The sequence below is a fragment of the Diabrotica virgifera genome, chromosome 3, assembly GCF_917563875.1.
Source record: "Diabrotica virgifera virgifera chromosome 3, PGI_DIABVI_V3a".
NCBI classification, from domain to species: Eukaryota; Metazoa; Arthropoda; class Insecta; order Coleoptera; family Chrysomelidae; genus Diabrotica; species Diabrotica virgifera.
The window spans coordinates 71,533,208-71,557,116 of record NC_065445.1 but is presented as its reverse complement, the minus strand read 5'-3'; the positions used below and the strand labels follow the sequence as shown (position 1 = coordinate 71,557,116).

The window sequence follows — 23,909 nt, the reverse complement described above, 5'->3', positions numbered from 1 at the left end:
CCTTATCTGTGACACTGTGGCTAATTTATCAATATTTCAAGGTGGCAATTTAAGAACACTTTAAAAAATGCTTAATTTTTCCCATAAATTTTATTAGGTACAATCAGAAGATTTATAAGCCGTCAGTTTAAACTTGTGTCGAGCCAGAAAGAGCGTATTTTTCGTGCATATTGATTACGTTGAATTTGACGATGGATAAATTTGTTATAAAACAAAGTACAAGTTCTAAGCCTTGCACAAACAGACCGTCGAGTGATCTGCAGTCGGGTACAAGTTCTAAAAGCAACAATAATAATAGACAGTCGAGTAATGTCCATCCAGAGGCAGGTACGAGTGGTAATTACAAACGGCCGCTCGATGCGCATTCTACAACTGTCACAAAAAAGAAGAAGGAGTCCTGGACCCGACAGTATTCCGAAGATTACTTACAGTTCGGCTTTATAAAGGGTACTGATGACAAACCATTATGTGTGTGTTATTTGTTACGCTACACTTTCAAATGAGTCCATGAAACCTTCAAAATTGAAGAGGCACTTGGAATTGAAGCACCAGGAATACACTGGTAAGCCAATAGATTTTTTTATAAATAAAAAGAGAGAATTAATAGCTACCAAAAAGACTACGTCTTCGAATTTTTTTCAGAACGCTTAATCTGAAAACCTTGTACTTGCTTCTTAAAGAAATATCAAAGTTAATTGCTGAAACCGGTTATCCTCACACAATTGCCGAGAAATTAATAGTTCCAGCAATGAAAATAGTAACATCTCGGATATGTGATAAAAAGCAGGAAAAGCAAGTGAATTCGCTGGCTCTGTCAAATAACACAGTAAAGCGTAGGATTGTGGAGATGGCAGATAATATTGAAGAAACTATAGGTCACTTGAAGAACTGTAACTATTTTTCCTTGCAAGTTGATGAAAGTACAGACATATCAGATTATGCTAATTGTAAGATACGATAGTGAAAATACTATTCACGAAGAATTTCTATTTTGTAAATCTCTGACAACAAGAACAACAGCTCAAGAAATGTTTAATCTGATTGATAGCTACATTAATGACAATGGCATTGAATGGAATAAATGTGTGGGACTAAGTAGCGATGGAGCACGGGCAATGGCAGGCGTTCGTACTGGACTTTTTCCGAGGATTAAAGCCATAGCGCCAGAATGTGTTTGGGTGCATTGTAGCATACACAGAGAGGCATTAGCTGTCATAAAATGCCACCACTTTTAACCGAATCTATGCAAGAGTGTGTAAAATTTATAAAATCTCGCCCACTGAACTCAAGAGTATTCTCTGCTTTGTGCAAGGAAATGGGAAGTGAACATGAACATCTTCTTTTACACTGCGAAGTGCGTTGGCTATCAAAAGGAAATGTCTTAAAAAGACTTATTGAACTGAAGGAATAAATTTTAATATTCTTAGAACAACATCCACCAACGGCTAGGGATGCAATATTTCAATTTAAAGACAGTTTTCATGATGTCAATTGGTTAATCAAGATAGCCTATCTTTGTGATATTTTTGACTTTTTAAACAATTTAAATATGACATTACAAGGTAGCAATGTAACTATATTTAAAGTACAAGAGAAAGTGGAAGATGCAACAAAAAAAACTTAATTTGTGGACACGTCGCGCGGAAGCAGAAAATTACAAAGCTTTTACGAAGCTAACAGAAATACAAAAACAGTATAACGTGAATTCATTGCCGGATGAGATTTCAGCTGCTTTGAAGGAACACATGCTAGGACTGGAGGCAAATCTGAAGGAATATTTTCCCCCCATTCACAGAAACAAAGCTTGGATAAGGAATCCATTTACAATGAACGTAGAATCCGAGACAGAACTTCAAGATTTAGATATTGAGTCAATAATTGAACTATCGTGTGATAGGGCACTCAAAGATCTATTTGACAAAATACCACTGGTAGATTTTTGGCTGTCTTGCCGCCAGGAGTACCCAGTGTTAGCAGAAAAAGCAATAAAGTTTCTAATTCCTTTTGTTACGACCTATAAGGGCGAGGCAGGATTTTCAACACTGGTTTTCCTCAAAAATAAATATAGAAACCATTTGGAAGTCGAGCCGGACCTGAGGATAAAATTAACATCTTTTCCTCCAAACGTGAAGTTTTTAGTTAACCAGAAACAACTGCATACTTCTCATTAATAAAGTATTTGATTTTTATTTTGTTTTATTACATATTTGAGCTAATGATTCTTTATTAAACTATATAAAACTATAATAAATATTTAAATATGTTTTCTTTTACACCACACCAGGGTATGCAAAATAAATAGTGGGTCGCGAAGGATAAGCCCAAAAATAACCGGGCCACGGAAAAATAAGTTTGGGAAACGCTGCTCTACCGGTTTCGAAACTTATTAGTCTCTCATCAGGAGGCACATATGCTGCTCTCTCTGACCCAACCATGACAAACCCCGGCGTGCAGTCACGGATTGCAACGAACGAAATGGTAGGGATGTCCTAGCGGCAACTGCTAGCAAAAGACCAAGTTTTCAATCTAATAGCACATAAAAGAACACTAAAAATATTGCTCTACATCCCACCAGATTGAAAACAATGGGAACCTTCTCTGGTTACACCTCCGAGGCTTCTAAAATTTGCAAGCCATAACGGATGCTGAGACTAAAGAAGATGAGGGAATTTTACAATTTATAATTCACGTCCCATCTGCTCAGCGCGGTAAAGTTCCAACGAAAATGGTTCCCTTCGTACCCCAATCAGAGTAAATATGTAAATAAAAAATGAATAACCATTTTCAATTTCGTTGCAACACGAAACTACAGCCGAATCATATTCTAGTTCAATCAGAGAGTGCAGCAAGTACCTCCACCGATTTCGAAACTAATTAGTCTCTCATAAGGAGGCACACATGCTGCTCTCTCTGACCCAACCAGGGCAAACCCCGGCGTGCAGTCACGGATTGCAACGAACGAAATGGTAGGGATGCCCTAGCGGCAACTGCTAGCAAAAGACTAAGTTTTCAATCTAATAGCACATAAAAGAACACAAAAAATATTGCTCTACATCCCACCAGATTGAAAACAATGGGAACCTTCTCAGGTTACACCTCAGAGGCTTCTAAAATTTGCAAGCCATAACGGATGCTGAGACTAAAGAAGATGAGGGAATTTTACAATTTATAATTCACGTCCCATCTGCTCAGCGCGGTAAAGTTCCAACGAAAATGGTTCCCTTCGTACCCCAATCAGAGTAAATATGTAAATAAAAAATGAATAACCATTTTCAATTTCGTTGCAACACGAAACTACAGCCGAATCATATTCTAGTTCAATCAGAGAGTGCAGCAAGTACCTCCACCGATTTCGAAACTAATTAGTCTCTCATAAGGAGGCACATATGCTGCTCTCTCTGACCCAACCAGGGCAAACCCCGGCGTGCAGTCACGGATTGCAACGAACGAAATTGTAAGGATGTCCTAGCGGCAACTGCTAGCAAAAGACTAAGTTTTCAATCTAATAGCACATAAAAGAACACTAAAAATATTGCTCTACATCCCACCAGATCGAAAACAATGGGAACCTTCTCTGGTTACACCTACGAGGCTTCTAAAATTTGCAAGCCATAACGGATGCTGAGACTAAAGAAGATGAGGGAATTTTACAATTTATAATTCACGTCCCATCTGCTCAGCGCGGTAAAGTTCCAACGAAAATGGTTCCCTTCGTACCCCAATCAGAGTAAACATGTAAATCAAAAATGAGTAACCATTTTCAATTTCGTTGCAACACGAAACTACAGCCGAATCATATTCTAGTTCAATCATAGAGTGCAGAAAGTACCTCTACCGGTTTCGAAACTTATTAGTCTATCATCAGGAGGCACATATGCTGCTCTCTCTGACCCAACCAGGACAAACCCCGGCGTGCAGTCACGGATTGCAACGAACGAAATGGCAGGGATGCCCTAGCGGCAACTGCTAGCAAAAGACTAAGTTATCAATCTAATAGCACATAAAACAACACTAAAAATATTGCTCTACATCACACCAGATCGAAAACAATGGAAACCTTCTCTGGTTACACCTCCGAGGCTTCTAAAATTTGCAAGCCATAACGGATGCTGAGACTAAAGAAGATGAGGGAATTTTACAATTTATAATTCACGTCCCATCTGCTCAGCGCGGTAAAGTTCCAACGAGAATGGTTCCCTTCGTATCCCAATCAGAGTAAACATGTAAATCAAAAATGAATAACCATTTTAATTTCGTTGCAACACGAAACTACAGCCGAATCATATTCTAGTTCAATCAGAAGAGTGCAGCAAGTACCTCTACCGGTTTCGAAACTTATTAGTCTCTCATCAGGAGGCACATATGCTGCTCTCCCTTATCCAACCAAAACAAACCCCAGCGTGCAGTCCCGAATTGCAACGAACGAAATGGCATAGATGCCCTAGCGGCAACTGCTAGCAAAATACTAGATGGGATCTATCTAGTCTATCATCAGTTGGTCAGCCACATCTTGGAACCTTTGTTGTAAGTGGCAGATGTTCTGCTAGATCGCTTGGGCTTGTGGTTAACGTCCATTTTATACCTCTTATGTCGAAGTCTAGTTTGAAGAGAACATAGTCTATAACTATGTTAAAAAGAAACGGAGAAAGCACGCATCCCTGTCTGACTCCAGTAAGTATCTTAAATTCGTCACTGTTGATCCCGTTATGTGTCACGCTGCATTTCGCCTCGGTGTTCGCAGTGACTTTATGATGGAAATTATTTTTTGTGGGATATTTTTTAGCTCTAAGTTTTCCATATAGCAGCATGAGATAAACTGTCAAAGGCACACTTGAAATCGACAAAAGCGATGTATAAGGGTGTGTTCCATTATTACCCTCACAGTATTTATGTGGTCTATGCAGGAGGATTCTGGTCTAAAGCCTGCTTGATTAGCTCGAACTTCAACTTTGTTAATTTTCTCAGTATGGTAGTGGTGAAAATTTTATTTAAGCGAGGTTATTCCTCTCCAATTTTTGCAGTGTGAGGTTGCCCTCTTTTGGAACCTTGATAATGTTACCTTCTTCCAGTCCGCTGGAATGTGGTTTGCTTCCCACACCTCTCGGATTATGGGGAGCAAAATTTCAGCAGTTAGATGCGAATTGGTTTTTAGTATTTCGACAGGAATGTTGATTTCGATTTTCGGGGACTTATTGTTTCTCAGAGATTTAATAGCTGTTATTATTTCCGTTTTGGAAAGAGAGTTGCAAAAGATATGTAAATCTATATTCTCCGGGTTTTCGACAATTTCATCTGCGTCATCCCTGGGTGTAATTAGCAGCTTTTGAAAATGCTCCTTCCAACTCTCTACTTAGTCATCTGTTGTAGTAATTAATCCACCTGTCTTGAATTGTACAATGTTGATGCTGGACCCATTTTTTTTAATCGTCCAGTAATTTGGTATAGCTTTCTAGTTCTGTTGTGTAGCTGTTTCTGCTTGTTTTGCCAGTTCTTCAGCCCACCTTTTTGTCTCTTCTTGCATTCCTTTTAATTGTTTATTGTTTCATATTCTTGTTATCTATTTGTTCTTTCTTCTACAATGTTTGCTTGAAAGATATCTTTTTTCGAGAACGTTCCAAATTTGATCTGTTATGCAATCTTTTGTGTCTTTCTCTTTCTTTACTCAGTTTTTCTTAAGGTATTTCTGTCAAAATATCTGCTAAATCTTCCCAGCTATTTACTTCGCGCTCTCTTGATTTCCAGTTTAATTTCCCTCTGTATCTTTCTATAGAGCGTTTCACGTTAAGAATAGAACATTGCGGAGATAGCCCCATGTATTTCTTATGAACGATAGAAGCGCGCCGATGCCACGCCGTACTGATTAGACTGAATCGTATATCGACAGTCGAGTACCTATCCACCCGTGAGCGAGAGGTTTGGCAACACTGATCTCCAGGGGCGTTTTTAATTTGTCTAGATTGTATGTTGGACTGTTGGGATTTCGCGTGATTTTGTTTTTTATCATCTTGATTTTAATGGTTCCGATTAGGAAATGATGGTTACTTACGATGTCTGCTCCTCTTATACTACGTACATCAAAAAGAGATGATCTCCACCTTTTTGATATGGCGATGCGGTCTATTTGATTTTCTCTTGTATGACCAGATGCAGTTCATGTATCCTTGTGAATATTTTTATGTAGGAAGATGGTTCCACCAATAACTAAACTATGATTGGAACAAGAATGTGTTAAACGCCCTCCTTCTAGGCCATGTTTACCCACTACGGTTTCAAAGTTAATATTGTCTTTACCAACTTTAGCGTTCATATCGCCCATCACTATTAGTTTATCGCCTGATTTTGCCTTAAAGACTCATTTTCTCTCTCTTATACTGCTGTCAAATTCACGAACCCCGTTTTACATAGCTAAAATTTCCATATTTCGTACCCCTCCGATTTCTTATGTTCGTTGTTTTTCTCTTGCATGCGTCTTTCGCTTCTGTTGTAACGGATGCAAATATTTGACAAGTCTATCAAAATATAAAGAATAAATAAGATAAATAAAAGACCGAGTATCTGAGTATCTTTTATTGGTTGTTTCAAAACGAAATAAATCACGGGTTAGAACATAACCATCATTCAGCTTCTATCGCTTATTTAAAAACCGTAAGAGCTGGTCGCAAATTTATTTACAAAAATAGTCTATTTCTTAATAAAGCAAACCATCTTCAAAAAATAAACTAATATTCAGGGCATCTTACGCTCTATATTGCTACTCACTAATCTAGAACAGTATGTCGTATTTATGTCATTTAAAAAATAATATTTTATATACAAAATCTTTAGAATAACCCTGTACATGTGATTATTTTTGTATAAGGTATATTAAAAATTAATTTTCATTATTTAACAAATTGTTCAAATTGAGAAAAAGTATATCGAAAATATATAAGGATTTTAAAAAGCTTTCTTTACTGCCAGTCTTCCTGCCTTTGCAAGCATATATTTTTAGGAAATCTAAAATTTCCTAAAAATTATACGCTTACAAATAAAAATTTATAATAACTAAATAGTAACACAATTTAAATAAATTAATAAAATAAATAAATAGTTTCTATAAGCGAAAGACTAGAATTATTTTTTGAGTAGAATATTTGCTAAAATTTTATTAGTACTGAACTCTTAGGATCAGGATGCAATAGAAATGACTAACTGTTCACCTTCTACAGAGCAATTAGTCTTTTGACAATTCCAGCTTCATTACTTAAAATACTTCTGCTCCAAAAAATTACACACCGTATTAGAAATCATCCATAATACCAATGACCAATTCGGCTTCAGAATGTAAGATACATCTATAGAAAAAATTCATACGTAGGGAGGAATAAAAAAAAGACAAGTCAAGACTTTAAAGATAAACTTTACTGTTCGGTGAAGTTTACAGATATAAGTCTGTCATACGGGAATTCAGATGATTTACCCAATAATGTATTAAACTTCACACCAATGCATTAAGGAAGATACTACATCAGCAGTGTAACGGTACGAAGGCCATTGATATATCACCCCTTCATTTTTTTGTGTTAAGACCGTATTTATAGTACGCCTCTAGTATTATCGGTTTACCCTGTATGCTGAATCCGTTTGAGGAATTGTACCGTGTATTGTGTGGAATTAGATCATCTGATTTTTTTTCGTTCTCACAGTATTGAATCGATCTTGTGTTTCTCGTGAATTGATGAATTTTTATTTCTTCAACTGTTTACGTTAAACCGCCAAAAGGAATCTTCTTCTTCTTGTGCCGTGCTCGATTATCGAACGTTGGCTATCAAATTGGCTATAGAAATTTTGTTAACGGCAGCTCGGAAAAGGGATGCAGAGGATCTGTTATACCATTCTCTCAGGTTTTTAAGCCATGACGTTCTTCTTCGACCTGGCCCTCTTCTTCCGTCTACCTTGCCTTGTATTATTAAACGGAGTATATTATATCTCTCTGGGTGTCGCATAACATGGCCAAAATATTCAAGTTTTCGATTTTTAACTGTTCTGACGACTTCTGTGACTTTTCCCATCCGGTGCAAAACAACTTCGTTACGAACTCTATCCACCCAACTTATTCGTAGGATTCTTCGGTATACCCAAATTTCAAAGGCTTCCAATTTCTTGAGAAGAGTATCTGTTAAAGTCCAACCTTCGACACCGTACAAAAGAGTAGAGAACACATAACATCTCACTAATCTAATTTTAAGATTCAAAGTAATGTTGTTTCCACATAAAAGTTTCTTTATCTTAAAGAATGCAGCTCTGGCCTTCTCTATACGTATTCTAATTTCTTTGCTTATGTCCCAGTTCTCATTTAGATTACAATCAAGGTAGGTGATACTGTTAGTTCTCTCTAATTGTTCACCATAAGCTGTTACTACTTCCGGTTGTATTGGCGTCTTACTGACAACCATCACCTTGGTCTTTGCGGTGTTTAGCTTGAGTCCATATTCATCACACGTTGTGGTAATCCTATTAATCAGATGTTGAAGTTTTTCATAATTGCTCGCAATTAACACCGTGTCATCCGCATATCTCAAATTATTAATATTGACGCCATTCATTTTGATACCACATTGAGCATTATCCACTGCTTTATTGAAAACAAACTCAGAATAGATGTTAAATATTAGTGGGGACAAAATGCAGCCCTGCCTTACTCCTCTTCGTATTTGAAGTTCTTCAGACGTGTCCCAGCCAATCCTGATGTTTGCACGTTGATGCCAGTAAAGATTTTTGATAATCCGTAGGTCTTTATCATCAATACCCACTTTCTGAAGAATAGCAATCATTTCCGTATGTTTTACCCGATCAAAGGCCTTCTCAAAGTCAATGAAACACATATAAACCGGATGTCCAACATCTCTGCACCATAACCTGAATACTAAACAGTGCTTCTCTGGTCCCAAGGTTATTGCGGAATCCAAACTGTGTATCACCAAGCTGTTCTTCTATTTTTTGGTACATCCTAGAGTGCAAAATTCGTAGAAATATCTTTAAAACATGACTCATCAAGCTAATGGTTCGGTAGTCACTACATCTTTTCGCGTTTGCTTTTTTAGGTATCGTCACAAAAGTCGACAGCAGCCAATCCGTTGGTATATAGCCAGTTTGATAAACTTTATTAAAAAGATGAAGGAGAGATCTTTTACCTGAATTTTCGAAGAGCTTTATTATTTCATTCGGTATTTCGTCTGGTCCCGTCGCTTTTCTGGTCTTTGCTAATCTTATTGCTTGTTCAATTTCGTCCATAGTTATGTCAGGTCCTGTAACTACTTCGTTAATTTCAAGCTCGGGCCTTTCATCATTAAACAGTTCCTCAATGTATTCTTTCCATCTGTCTATTTTATCCAAATCAGTGATAATCAGTTTTCCGTCTCTATCAACGATGTTATTTGCATGTTTTTTGTTCTGACCGGTGAGTTCTTTTATTTTTTTATACATATTAAATGAATCATGTTTTCTCTGCAACTCTTCAATTTCTAAACATTTTTTTTCAAAGTATGTTTCTTTTGCCGCTCGTATTTTAGTCCTTGTCTCTTTATTAATGCGTTTATTCATTTCGATGTTTTGATTCTTAAATTTGCGTCTTTTTTCCATCAAATTCAAAATCTCATCGTTCATCCACTGTTGCTTCTTTTGATTTTTCTCTTTGAAGTTTGGAGTTGAGTTGCTTATAATCGTTTTGATTTGGTTCCAATGATCCTCGATGGATTCTTGTTGTTCGCTATTCTCAAAATTGCTCTCTAAATTGTTTGAAATCCCCTGACTGTTGTTTCTAATAAAATCGGTATCCAGTTTGTTAGAGGATCGTTGTTGTTTTATCCGTTTAAGTTTTAATTTTATTTCGGCTAACAATAGATTGTGATCAGATGGCACATCGGCGCCAGGATAGGTTTTTACAGACGTTAATGCATTTCTGTAACGCTCACTGATGGTTATGTAGGTCATCAAAATGAATCAAAGTCATAAATTCTTCTATGATATATTTTCCGTTTGCCCAGAAGTAGAGCATTTGTTTATCTTCGGCGAGTTATCAAAAGAATTTAATGTTTTTTTGAGACTGAATTCTGTCCACTAGAGCCGGAATGTTGATATAATAAATTCCATAGTAGCGATAAAATTCTCAAGTGACTTTGAGTTTAAATTAGTCGTTAGAGCTGAGCTAGCAATTTTGGTGAGAACCGAAAAACTTGTTTACGGATAATGAGTATTTTCTTATTGGTTAAGAAGAATATTTACAACTGTTAGTAGGATGTTCTTAGGAACATTGGTTTCTTTTTATTGGATAAACTATCTGATGATTGCTGGAATGGGAGTGTAAATTTCTGCGTTGAATTTTGGAGATAGGAGTTTGAGGAGATCGAGAAAGTTAGTTACGTTGGAGCCGTCAAGAAATTAAGTTTAGTTTGAGCTGTAGAGCAGTGAGGTTTTGAAGTGAAGTTCAAGATGTAGTTACAAGTTTCTTCGACGGTTAAGAACATATTGAGATGTAGTTACAAGAGCATATTAATAACATCCCGTTAAGAACCATCCCATATCTCTTCCGATTCTGAGCAACCGAGGACTTGTTCTCCAAATTGTGTAGCACGTCACATCCTTATATGACATATCAACATCGTGTCAAATTCTATATTCCATTAATGTTTCACTTTGTTTTCATTGACGCTACAGCAGAATGGGGCAATGGTAGATCAATCGTTTCAGCTCAAATGACTAAGGAAGACATCATGCATGATTTATGACTAGTGTGACCAACTAGCCCGAAAAATCCGGGACATGGCCTGAATTACGAAGTTGTGTCCCGGCGTCCCGGACAAGGCTTCCGGGCCATCCGAATTTTCAACGTTTTGGTAAAATTCCATATTGAAATTTTTAATACATCATTCTTCTAAGAATTCACATCAAATTGAATTAGTGGGACGAAAAAATGTCGACAATTTCTAGACTGTTATACTAATACCACATTATCCAAAACGCATGCATTTTATATCGTTGTATTAAAGTTCCACGAAAACTCAAACTCTGGACTTTTTCCGGTTTCTGTATTTTAATTATAGTCTTCTGAAAAGACGATATAAAAACACGATAATTATATTTTAACCAAAGGTTCAATTTACATGGAAATCCAACATTAGTTGATTTTCTAATTTTTCATTTTTTGAGAACGATTTCCGGCTTGAAAGTCGAAACGTCAAAAACAAAATGTCAAAAAACAAAAATGTAATTATCATTACAACTCATTCCATCAAAAAAATTTTTGTCAACATAAAAATGTTAATCAATAAAATTATATTATTAAAGTTTTATATTAAAAAAAAATGGCCCGATTTTCATTGAAAAGTCCCGGATTTTAGGTAGTTTTTTCAGTCTTGTCCCGAATTCGACTAAATTGGAGTTGGTCACACTATTTATTACGCCTTGGAAAGAGTTATAGATAGAATCCTCAACAGGTTATGCCTATACTATGCGGGGATTTTAAGGCCAAAATAGACAAAGAACCTAGCCTGCAACCTACAATGTTTATCCACAGTATATCCAATGACAATGTTAAAGACATGGAAATACAAGCAGCAAACAACAATATGGTAATAAAGTCAACCATATTTCCACATAAAGACGTTCACAAATAAATTTGGCTTTCAAACGATCATGTGGCTCAGAAGAATAGATGGAGACACAGATCATTACTTAGTTCGAGCAAAAGTAAATCCAGGATATCGACCCACAAATACAATAAATCAAAAGGTAAACCACAATATTAAACAGGGATGAATTGCAAAACAACAAAAATATAGAGAACTTGAACAAACCTCGAACTTACAAACAAAATGTAATGAAATAGAACTGGGGAGGTTCAACAGCAGAAATGTATCAAAGCATCCAATGTTGATGACTTCAACAGATGGTTTTTAAATAATGATTTTTTAAAGCCCTGGGGAGCTCTTAATTGCTGAAGAAAAAAATTATCTCGTCTCATAATTTCAGTAGCCTAAATAAAAATAAAATGGTACATTTTCTTAGGATTCAGTTGACAATTATGGGCACGCATGATGGGAAAAACCATACATTCTTGGTTTCTGCCTGTTAATTTTCATCGTTCGCAGAAATTTTGCCACGATATATATAGGGTGTCCCAAAAGTAGCGGAACGGTCGAATATTTCGCAAAATAAACATCGGATCGAAAAACTGAAAAATACGTATTCAATGATTTTCAAAAATCTATCAAATAACACTAAACACTACCCCCCACTCCACCTCCTAGAGGTAGAGTGGGGGGTAACTTAAAAATCTTAAATAGAAACCCCCAGTTTTAATTGCAGATTTGGATTCCTTACGTAAAAGTAAGCAACTTTTATTCGAGACATTTTATCAAACTGTGGATAGATGGCGCTATAATTGGGAGAAACGATTTATCCTGATAACATAGGTAAATTATAGAAACGGTCTAATATCTCGAGAAATACACTTCCAAATGAAAGACAAAAAAACACGTATTTAAAATTTTTCAAAAACCTATCGAATAGCACCAAACATAACCCTCCAACCTACCCCTCGAGGTGGGGTGGGGGTAACTTTAAAATCTTAAATAGCAATCCCCACTTTGTATTGCAGATTCGGATTCGTCATGAAAAATTAAGCAACATTTATTCGAAACATTTTTTAAAATTGCTGATAGATGGCGCCTATAAATCGTTCGTATTTTTCCAATTAAAGCGTCATCTATTAACAATTAACAATAAATGTTTCAAATAAATGTTGCTTAATTTTTCATGATGAATCCGAATCTGCAATAAAAAGTGGGGGTTGCTATTTAAGATTTTAAAGTTACCCCCCAGCCCACCTCCAGGGGGTGTTTTTTGGTTTCTCATTTGGACGTGTATTTCTCGAGATATTAGACCGTTTCCATAATTTACCTATGGTATCAGGATAAATCGTTTTTCCCAATTATAGCGCCATCTATCCACAGTTCGAAAAAATGTTTTGAATAAAAGTTGCTTACTTTTACGTATCGAATCCAAATCTACAAGAAAAACTGGGTGTTTCCATTTGAGATTTTAAAGTTACCCCCACCCCACCTCCAGGGGGTGTAGTGGGGGTTGGTGTTTGGTGTCTTTGGATAGATTTTTGAAAATGATTCAACACGTATTTTTCAGTTTTTCGATCCGATGTTTAGTTCGCGAAATATTCGACCGTTCCACTACTTTTGGGACACCTTGTATATAAAAAAGGATTGTAGTTTATGTTATTGTGAAATAAGAGTAATAAATGAATAAATTCACCAAAAACCTTAATACTTGATTCTTTTATACAAAATTTTCATTTATGATTGCCAATAAATATTCGATATTTAGTACTTTATATATTATATTTCCGAATAAAATATTATTGGTCAATACTAAGAGGAAGGTAGTGCAAAAATATACTACCAGAAATAAAACTTTTATATTGGATAATAAATTAAAAGATTTTTATGTAATTTTTTTTTGTTAAAGCAAAAAATTGCTCCAATTTTGAAAAATAATTTTTATTTCTCGTAAACCTTATCACATGTACAGACTATTCTTTACAATAATAAATGGAGATACGTTCCTGATTTGGCGTGATGAAATACACTCGGCCATTCTGGTCATAACATTTTATGAAAATTCGTACTAAATTTCACAGAAATTTAAAGAGCACCTAAAAATATATTAAATTAAAGCAGTCGAAATAAAGGTGAAGAATGGTTAGAGATATTTGACAAGAATAAGTTATAATATTCATTTGCAAGTCAGAAAAGTGAATACTAGGGAGGTCCGATAAGTATTTAGCCTTCAAAAGAAAAACGAAAATTTTGGAAAAGTGGTGATTTATTTCTGAACGCAGTCTCCTCTTAGCACGATACTCCATCTTCTTTAACCCGCCTGAAAAATAAGTTTTCTCGAGGTCTGCAAAGTAGGCTTCCGTGGGGGTGATGAACTCCTCATTCGACTTAAATTTCTGCTCAACGAGTGACTTTTTCAAAATAATAAAGGCAGTTTTTGTTTTTATTCGATTCAGTGTTGGACCACCATCTCCATATATCTATTTCAGCATCCCATGCATCTCCAGTGAAGCTATGCAGTCACAACTCTGAAGCGAATATTAACAACCCTGCCTATTTAAGGGAAACCATCGCGATACAATGATTCCACCTTTTAAGACGAAATCTAGCGGCATTTCTCGCAATACGAGGAAAACAACGAAAAGCCCTAGATACAAAGTTTACTACTTTTTAAACAATTAGAATAATTGAAATAAAAATATATTAAACAATATTTTAAATCCAAGACTTTTCGTTAATAAACTGCTTTCTGGCTGCATCCTGTATCTCTGGCTTTTACAATATATAAGCACAAGAGACGACGAAAATAGGAGAAAGCAAATAGAGGACACTTTGGCCACGCATTTACCTTCTCTCCGTCTAGGAAAAGGACCGAAAGACAAAAGGACCAAGTTTGGAAACAAAAAGAAGTGGTACAGGATCAAATCTGGAGAATACGGTGGGTGGGACCGCAGTTCGTGGCCCAATTTGACCAAGGCGACGGCGGAGATGTGAGCCGGAGCGTTGTCATGGTGGAAGAGTACTTTTATCTTCCCCAATTGGGGCTATTTTTCTGCAATTCATCGTCAAATCGGCCCAATAATACGATATAGTAAAGCCTTGTCACTGTTACGCCCTTTTCCAGGAAGTGGATATAGATCACACGTTGCGATTCCCAGAAAATGGTGGCCATCACCTTTCCGGCAGATTTAGTGCAGTCATTGAAGCTTTTTACCTCAGAAATTTTTTACTATGAACCGATTTACATGAAATTTTGGAATTAGGCTTATCCTACCCTTAACTTCAAAAGTGATATTGACCCGAACTCCGTTTTCACCCTGGGGGTGGTTGCCACCCCTTTTCGGTGGTGGAACATTTTTTTCAAAATAACCTCAGATATCGATAGAATACCTAATTTTAAGCAAAAAATGTTGTATAAAGTTTTTTCAAAAACCCAACACTTTTCAAGTTATTGGCAATTGAAAATTCGGAATTTTGCCACGATTTTCAACAGTTTTTTGCAAATATCTCCAAAAATATGCATTTTAACGATAATAATTATACTGAACAAAATTGTAGCAGGTAAAAAAATGAACAAATTGGTTTTTTAAAGAATGTTCTAGTGCAATATTAAGTGACATATTGAAGTTCAAAGCCGTTTTTTATTTTGTGTGAAATTTAATCGATGTATTCAATACCATCTAGCGAAGAGCGAATAAATTTTATGCATGCGAATGAGAAAGGATTTTATAGTGCTTAAAATAAGTTTTAAAATGAGCACTGTTAAGTCTTTTGTACGTCAAATGAGTAAGCTGTAATGAAAAAAAGAGGAACATCTAATGGTTTTTTTTAATCAATGGATTTCATAAGTGCCATTTCCACCAATATTTAAAAAAAATTCGAATTTTAAAAAAAACCACCTTTTTTTCATAATATCTCAAAAATAATGAAAGATACGTAAAAAAGTGTAATAATAAAAAAAAATAGGTTTTTTTGACAAAAATTTTGGTTTGTTTGTTTTTCCTATCACACAAAAATTGACAAAGATATGATTGATTAAAGAGCGCGCGGTAGCGCAAGGGCTCTCGAGCCCTTTGACCCTTCACCGTTTCAAAATAAAAGGTTTTTCACTACATATTATAATGAAAAAGTTATAGCTCTTTTAATTATCTTCAAAATGGTTTTTTATAAGTTGTGATAGCTTCAAAATTGAAGTAGTTATGGCCCAAAAACTAATCGTATTTTTTTCTACTTAGTAAATTAAACATTTTTAAATAATCATACATATTCAATGTTTTAATTTAAGGGTAGTTTTAAGGGTTAAAGAACTTGAGCATATGATTTTCCAGCATAGCTTTTTCGAGAACGTGGAACGATATTTAAATCCTTTTTAGATTATCAAAAGAAATTTTTTATACAATTTTAATCGAGGGGTTGATTTTAAGCGGTGAAAGGAGTTAACAATTAAATAATTAAGATAGAGAACGTAAAATATTATTTACTCTATATTAAGTCTTCTTGTCAAACCAAATTAATTTTTTGTAATTTTTTTCTATTTAGGGGTTGTTTTTAAGGGTTGAAAGGGGGTTAATAATATGATAATTAAGATAGAGAACGTAAAATATCATTTACTCTATATTTAAATCTTTTTATGTCATACTAAATTAATTTTTGAAGTTATACTTCTTTACGGGCGTAATGACGGTGAAATTTTATACGGGAAAACCTAGCGACCGGGCGCATGCGCATTATAACTTTGTTCTGATTGGATGTTCAAATGACATGACAAAAATTATCCAATATGGCAGCTGTGGCACAGCTGTGGGACTGTGTTTGGTTATAATGTATGCTTGTTGCGTTTTAAAATTTGTAGGAAGAGAAACAACAAACAAAATATGAGTTAATGGTTATACTGCCTTTTTAAATAGTTTTCATATTATATTTTTGGACTTATTTACATAGAAGAGATGATTGTTGCATGCCAATGTGAAAGCTCATCAAACTGTGCCTAGTATGAGTGCCGCAGATCTCGCTTATTCAAAGCTAAAGAATCTTTCACTGGTAAGTGTTTTATAAATAGTTGATCAAATTTTGTTATGATATTTGAACATAGCCACTTTGCACGACGCAAGTGATAGCGAAATTTATTAGTCGTTATACGGGCTCCGATACCTACCTTGAACCTACCAAAATACATAAGTAGTATGTAATACTTTTTTTTACATAATTTGATTACCATCAAAATTTCTATCAATATTCACCTAATATATTGTCTTCTTACCCTATGTTTTGTTATATTTTTTCAATTCTAAATCATTTCAATTCAAAATCAAAATAATTTGATTTACATAAGTTAAAAATGTCAAAAGGTTAGTTTAGTTAGACGATCTTCGCACATAATGACAAGCTGTCTCTGTGGCGCAGTTTTAATGCGAGTGAATCCCAATACAACGCAAATACCAGCCGCGTGGTAAGTTGGTTCGAATCCCAATAGAAACTTTTATTTTTTTATTTTTTTTTATACATTTTATGATTGTAAGTATATTTATTATATAATTTTATTTTCAGAAAATACGTATTTAGTTAAAAAAATTTCCGACAATTAATGTTCAGAAATCATTTGTGGCATTTTTAATGTGTTTGTGTGTGTTTTATTTTTTTATTATTTTAATTTTTGGCACTGTTTTAATAAAAATGTTTGAGAAGTATTAAGTATAAATTAATTTAATATTTAAATAAAATATAAATAAAAAGTATATTAATTTCGTTTATAATCATATAATCATATAATAGAAGTATAACTTCTTACGTGCGTACAAAGTACACACACATTCTTTTTTGTAAATTTTTTCGATTTAGGTGTTGTTGGCAAGTGTTGTACGGTTTTCAAGGGGATGAAAATGAGTTTAACATGAGGTTATTGTGTTAGAAAACACTTCACAATGTCACTCTTTATTATTAAACACGTTTTATGGCGATAAAATGGCTCAATGTCAATTTTTCCATTAAGGGGTTGTTTTCACCCCTTAAAAATAAAAAACGGAGTTCGGGTCAATATCACTTTTGAAGTTTTTTTGTTTGAAGTTTTGAAGTAAATCGGTTCATAGTAAAAAATTTCGGAGGTAAAAACCCATTTTACGCCGAAGCTTCATCGACTGCACTAATTGGACAGTCTTCGCCCTCTTCGGAGCACGTTCTCGAGGTGACGTCCACTGTCCCGACTGTTCCACGGTCTCCGATGTGTATCAGTGGAACCATGTTTCGTAGAAGGTTATGAAACAACGTAGAACCTCATTTGGATTACGCTGAAACAGCATCAGACACTGCCCTGAAGTGGTCTAATAAATGCGCTTATTGTCCGGAGTGAGAAAACTCGGCACCCATCGCGCCGACAGCTTCCTTATGCCCAAAAATGTCATGCAGGATATGGCCAACGAGATCTTTTGAGACGTCTCCTGCCTAAGCTATCTCGCGCACCTTCAGTCGGCGGTCTACCAACACGAAATCGTTGATTTCTTCCGTGTTATCCTCCGTGGTAACCGTTTTCGAGACACCTGGGAGCAAAGCTGGGCAATACCCGGGTACAAGTACCCAAATTTGAGTTTTGGTAGTCAATACCCAGTACCCGAGTACATTTTCAATAAAGTCCTCGGTACTCGTACCCGTAACGTATGGGTAAAATACCCGGTACACGCGTTTATTATACGAGTACATTTTCCGAGTACTTTTTGCAAGTCTAAACTTGTCGCTGCATGTGGGACAGCAAATTAATAGCAACACGCAAAAAGCCGTTTTCAGTATCAGTCCAAAGTCAAGCAAACGCTAATTCTCTTATGCCATAATAATTAATAGCCCTTCAAGAAATGCTCTGAAGAACTGATGAAACTTTGAAAAATTAGTTATCTTAAAAGCCAATAATAATCAGTGAGTGTGAGTGGCGTTATACTTATTACAGTAAAATCTGTGTTACCGGCCACCTGCCAAAATCGGCCCCCTGTACTTACGGCCGGTTTCAAAATTCCTCAAACTAATTATATGTATAATTGCCTATTTATGACCTGCTACTTACGGCCACATTTATAATACGAACTCGGCCAAATATTCACACATTTTTAAAGCCTTTTTATAGAAATTGAATGTGAATGTTAGCCAAAATAATTTTGTCTATTTGTTGATGGAAATTCCCAGTACTATTTATTAGGACCTATTGTATCTACCTAAACAGGAGATTAAAACCTTCATCGGGTCGGTGGCCACAATAGGTTCTTAAAATCCTATAATAAAATGTGGTAAAAGTGTTGTAAAAGAGAAACGTTTGTCACTATTTATAAGTATGATTACAATTCACAAAAGTTGGCCGAAAAATATGGTGTAAAAACTCAAATTATCAAAGGATATAAAAAAATAAAAGTGGGTTGAAAAATTCTTTAAAAAAGCTTAACATCAATATGTTTTTCCGTAGTATAGTTTTGTATTATATTAGGATATTAAAGTAGTTTTAGTAGTTTCCGTTTATGTATAGAATTATATTGATTTTCATTAACAAAATAAACAAAGTTCCAATTATCTTTTATGTATTTGTGGACTACAAAAACTGGAAATACCGGCCACCTTTCTATATCTGCCAATAGTTCCTTCATTTTTAGTGGCCGTTACTGACAAGTTTTATTGTATTAATCGATGATCAATTTTTAAAATTCTTATTTTTTTTTATTTAAGTTGGGGTTGTATGTTATTTTATGTTTTCATGGTTCATAAATATTATATAGATATAAATATTTTATGTTTTCATGGCTCATGTTTAGGGAGACAGAGATCATTATTACCTTCTTACCCTTTTTCGGGTTCTATATTCAAATGTACTAGAAATAAGTACCTGAGAAATTCGGGTAATTGTACTTTGAGTATTGTACTCTGAGTACTTTTTTTTGAGCAATGTACTCGGTACTCTGTACTCGTTCCTCAAATATGAAAAGTACCCGGTACTCTGTACCCGAGTACAATTTATCAGTACCCGGCCCAGCTCTGCCTGGGAGTGACTTACCAAAATCGATGTGCGACCAAGTTGAAACTCGTTAAATCAATTTTTGACGGTCCCATCGAAAGAGAAGAGTCGCCGTACAAAGCATTCAAGCGCTTTTTGATTTCGCTGCGGGATTTTTCTTCCAAAAACAAGAGTCCAATCACCGACCGATATTCTTTTTTCATTTTTCTACAAACTACTAGTCCGATCCGGCTGAGATTATTTTGACATAGGCCGTCTACAAGAATGTATTACACGGTATTTCTTTTGTATTAGTGGCGCCATCGGGAGGAGAGGCTATGTACTTATCAGACAACCCATGTATGTACTACTTAAATGCCCGTCTTTCAAACGGGACAGACAGAAAGATATTTGTTGATTAAAACAAGGAAATCATTGTAAGTTAATGCGTGATCTTTCATACACATTTGCCAATAAACATCGCAACCCACCTAACAGATACAGAGTCCAAGTAAAATGACCGGTAAAAATTTGCTGTTTAGGTAAAAATATTATTCTGTCTTTTGTATACTGTAAATAAACTGTGGTACATATACAAATCTAATATTATGCGGCGTTGAAATCACATCACTATTATGGTATATATACAGGGTTGCGAGAAAGTCTGGCAACACGGTAATTTCTCGGAAACCGCTAGAACGATTTTTATGGATTTTGGTGGGTGAGGGTCTTTTAATACGGCCGATATTATAGTGGTAATTACATTGTAGTCAAATCTTCCGTTTTTCTGGAAATCTAATGAACTTTCTTATGCCAAATAGAATACTCTGTATATTATTTGCGTTTTGGAACTCCTAAGCGATACTGATTATTTTTCATATAATATTCCCTATACCTAAATGCCACAATTTCAGAGTTATTGCTACATTTATATAAAAAAAAATTTAAACAATTTATAAAAATCAATTTTTTCGGCCCGGGTAGACATTATTTTAGGTTCATTGAATCATTGTGAACAAAAAAGGTATTTTGCAATTTTCCTCTAAAGTTAATCGTTTGCGAGTTATAAACAATTTAAAACTGAAAAAAAAATCGAAAAATGACGATTTTCCAGGTTCAAAAACACAAGTAAAAAATAATATTTTTGAAACTACGAAGTGCCTAAATTCAAGTTTAAGCCTTATTTTATCAGTTACCGATAAGCAATTTGGCCTTGTTTCATTTTAAAATATTATTTTTTAGTTGTTAATGCAGCCCCATCGTCCGTTGACTCATATGCGCTTCATTAATAATTTAAAAAACAATATTTTAGAATAAAACGTGCCAAAAATTCTTATAGGTGTCTGATAGAAGGTTTGATCTTGAATTTAAGTAGTTTGTAATTTCAAAAATTATTTTTTTTGCTTCTGTTTTTGAACCTTGAAAATCGTCATTTTTCGTTTTTTTTTTCAGTTTTAAATTGTTTATAACTCGAAAACGATTAATTTTAGAGAAAAATTACAAAAGACCTTTTTTGTTCCCAATGATCTAAAGAACCTAAAATAATGTCTACCCGGGCCGAAAAAATTGATTTTTATAAATTTTTTAAATTGTTTTTTAATAAATGTAGCAATAACTCCGAAATTATGGCATTTAGGTATAGGGAATATCATATGAAAAATAATCAGTATCCCTTAAGGATTAAAAAACTTAAAAAATATACAGGGTGTTCCATTTGAAATAAGAAAGTTCAGTAGATTTCCAGAAAAACGGACAATTTGACAACAATGTAATTAGCACTATGATATCGGCCGCATTAAAAGACCCTTACCCACCAAAATCTATAAAAATCGTTCTAGCTGTTTCCGAGAAAATAACGTGTTGCCAGTCTTTTTCGCAACCCTGTATGGTACGTTGCTTACAACGATTCAACAAAAATTCCATAATATACTTCACTTTTGAATTCATTTTTTGGAACGTCACTTACCATAGTTATCCTATTGTCTCTGCTATATACTATTTTTTAGAATTACTAACCACTTTATTTGACCTTATCTTCACAGATAAGCATAAAAGACGAAACTACCAGATTGGATCTTAAAAAAATAAACTAGTAGTTAGGTTGTACTACGATGGGATGCTTTCTGATACTGAACTAAGATAGAACATATCAGAAAATCTTAAGGCTTATATATTGTAGCTATATTTTAATTTAAATGGAAACAATCAAATATATAACAACGAAACTAATAGTAGAGTATAAAATGATTTAAGGGGCTATCCTAGTGTAAAAGTACGAAATTCATATACTTTTTTGGGGAATTTCTAAAATAAAAAGTACTGTATCAATTATTTTTAAAATTTGCACGAGCATTTACTATAAAAAGAAGTACACGTAAAACAATTTTCATAAAAAAAATATTGAAAATTAAACGATTTATGCGCCATCTACTGGCACCGTGAAAATAAAAACATGGCCCGACTGCTGCGGTGATTGGGACTAATAGAGATCCTGAAACATAAAATTTCAAAGTGATTATTGAAATATAAGTTATTTCTTATACCATCAACTAGGATTTTTGAAAAATATTAAAACTTGCAAAAATGACGAAGTGTTGAAAATTTTTTTTTTAATTAGCTAAAACATTTTCAGTTTCAAAAACCGCCAAATTGACATTTTTTATCCGATCAAAAATCCCCTAGTTGATGGTATAGAAAATAAGTTATATTTCAATAATAACTTTGAAATTTTATGTTTCAGGATCTTTATTAGTCCCAATCACTGCAGCAGTGGAGCTATGTTTTTATTTTCACGCTGCCAGTAGATGGCGCATAAATCGTTTAATTTTCAATATTATTGTATCAAAATTGTTGTTACCAAAACAATTGGTACAGTACGTTTAATTTTAGAAATTCCCAAAAATTTATATGAATTTCGTACTTTTACACTAGGATGGCCCCTTAAGAGCATTTTAGTGAAACAAGTGTAAGCCACAGTTAACGAAACTATCGAACCATTCTTCTCCCGATTAAAAATAAATCAGACATTTTGATTATGCATTTTAAAAATCACGTGTATATTAGTGCAGTGTGACCTGCAACTCAGTTATATCCGTCATATCTTCTTCCATATCACTACCGTCGACGTTTTCGTATTTTTGTTCATATTTGGTTTCTACGATTTCTTCGTGGTCGGCGTCTTGTGCTACAGAAGCCATATTAGCAGAGGAAGTCAGGGAATCGGAAGATGTGTTATTCTGCTGAGCATCGTCAGCACTCGAGGATATCTGTGGTTTGGTCCTACCGTATTTTTCGTGGATGTTTCTGTGCCTCTTCAACGCAAACCTACAAAATATGGAATTAAAGAATATATCCAGGCTCGTATGAATAAAAATGAGAATGTAGTTTATACTCCAAATTTTTGAGTAAATAATACTCCACGTCGTATGAATAAAAAAATAGAAGTAGATACTCGGCTTGAGTAGGTAATATTAGAATATATAGTAGAACCTCGATTATCCGTCTGGGCACCGGACCAAGGTTATGACGGATAATCGAAAAGACGGTTAACAGAACATTAAAAAAAAATTAAAAACGCGTAGTACAATTCTCAAATTTCATTTGTATATTTTGTTTGAAAATATAAGAGAGATTTGTGTTCATACAATCGAATCAATTTAAAATATTCTAAAATCTTTGTTTGTTTTTTTGTTGCTTCACATTTTGCGACGGCTGAATTTCTTAATCGGCATAAAATCATGCAATCCACTTTATTGGCTTCTTCTTGTTGAGAATGCCATTCGATGAATTATTGCATGGGCGATACAGCTTCTCTAGATTATTTACGCAAACCTTTGTCAGTTGCAATAGGTTCATCAACATATCTACAGTCAAATTCCAAGTCTGTGCCAGCTTTTGAATCTGTTTGGTCCGTCTTTGTTGCCATTTCAACGATATATTTATCTATCAGCAATGGATAGCCGTTTGTGTCCTCATCACAAATCAAATTAACTTTTTTCTTTATTTTTTTACATTAAAATTTTTGCTTATGTAGTCAATACAACGTCTGTACAGTCGGAAAAATGAAAGAATACCCATAAACGAACATATAAAACACGCTGTATTTTCCTGTCACCGTGTCACAAAGAAAATTGTCCAGTGCAAGTACATGTAACAATAATTATTACATGTACTTGCGCTGGCCAATTTTTTGTGTGACACGGTGACAGGAAAATACAGCGTGTTTTATATGTTCGTTCATGGGTATTCTTTCATTTTTCCTACTGTATGTACCCTGACGGTTAACAGAGGTGACGGTTAATGGAGAGACGGATAATCGAGGTTCCACTGTACTCATT

General features: G+C 34.7%; 1 protein-coding gene across 2 annotated transcripts in view; it reads right to left on the bottom strand.

Moving 5' to 3' along the window:
• Positions 1–6,552: 6,552 nt before the first annotated feature.
• LOC114325277 (zinc finger protein 62) overlaps positions 6,553–23,909 on the bottom strand; it is a 70,965-nt gene continuing 53,608 nt past the window's right edge. For both annotated transcript variants that reach the window (XM_050646559.1, XM_050646560.1), the window contains exon 9: positions 6,553–22,896. In XM_050646559.1, coding sequence (XP_050502516.1) covers positions 22,632–22,896 — 265 coding nt within the window. In that variant the 3' untranslated portion in view covers positions 6,553–22,631. The remainder of the gene's footprint in view (positions 22,897–23,909) is intronic.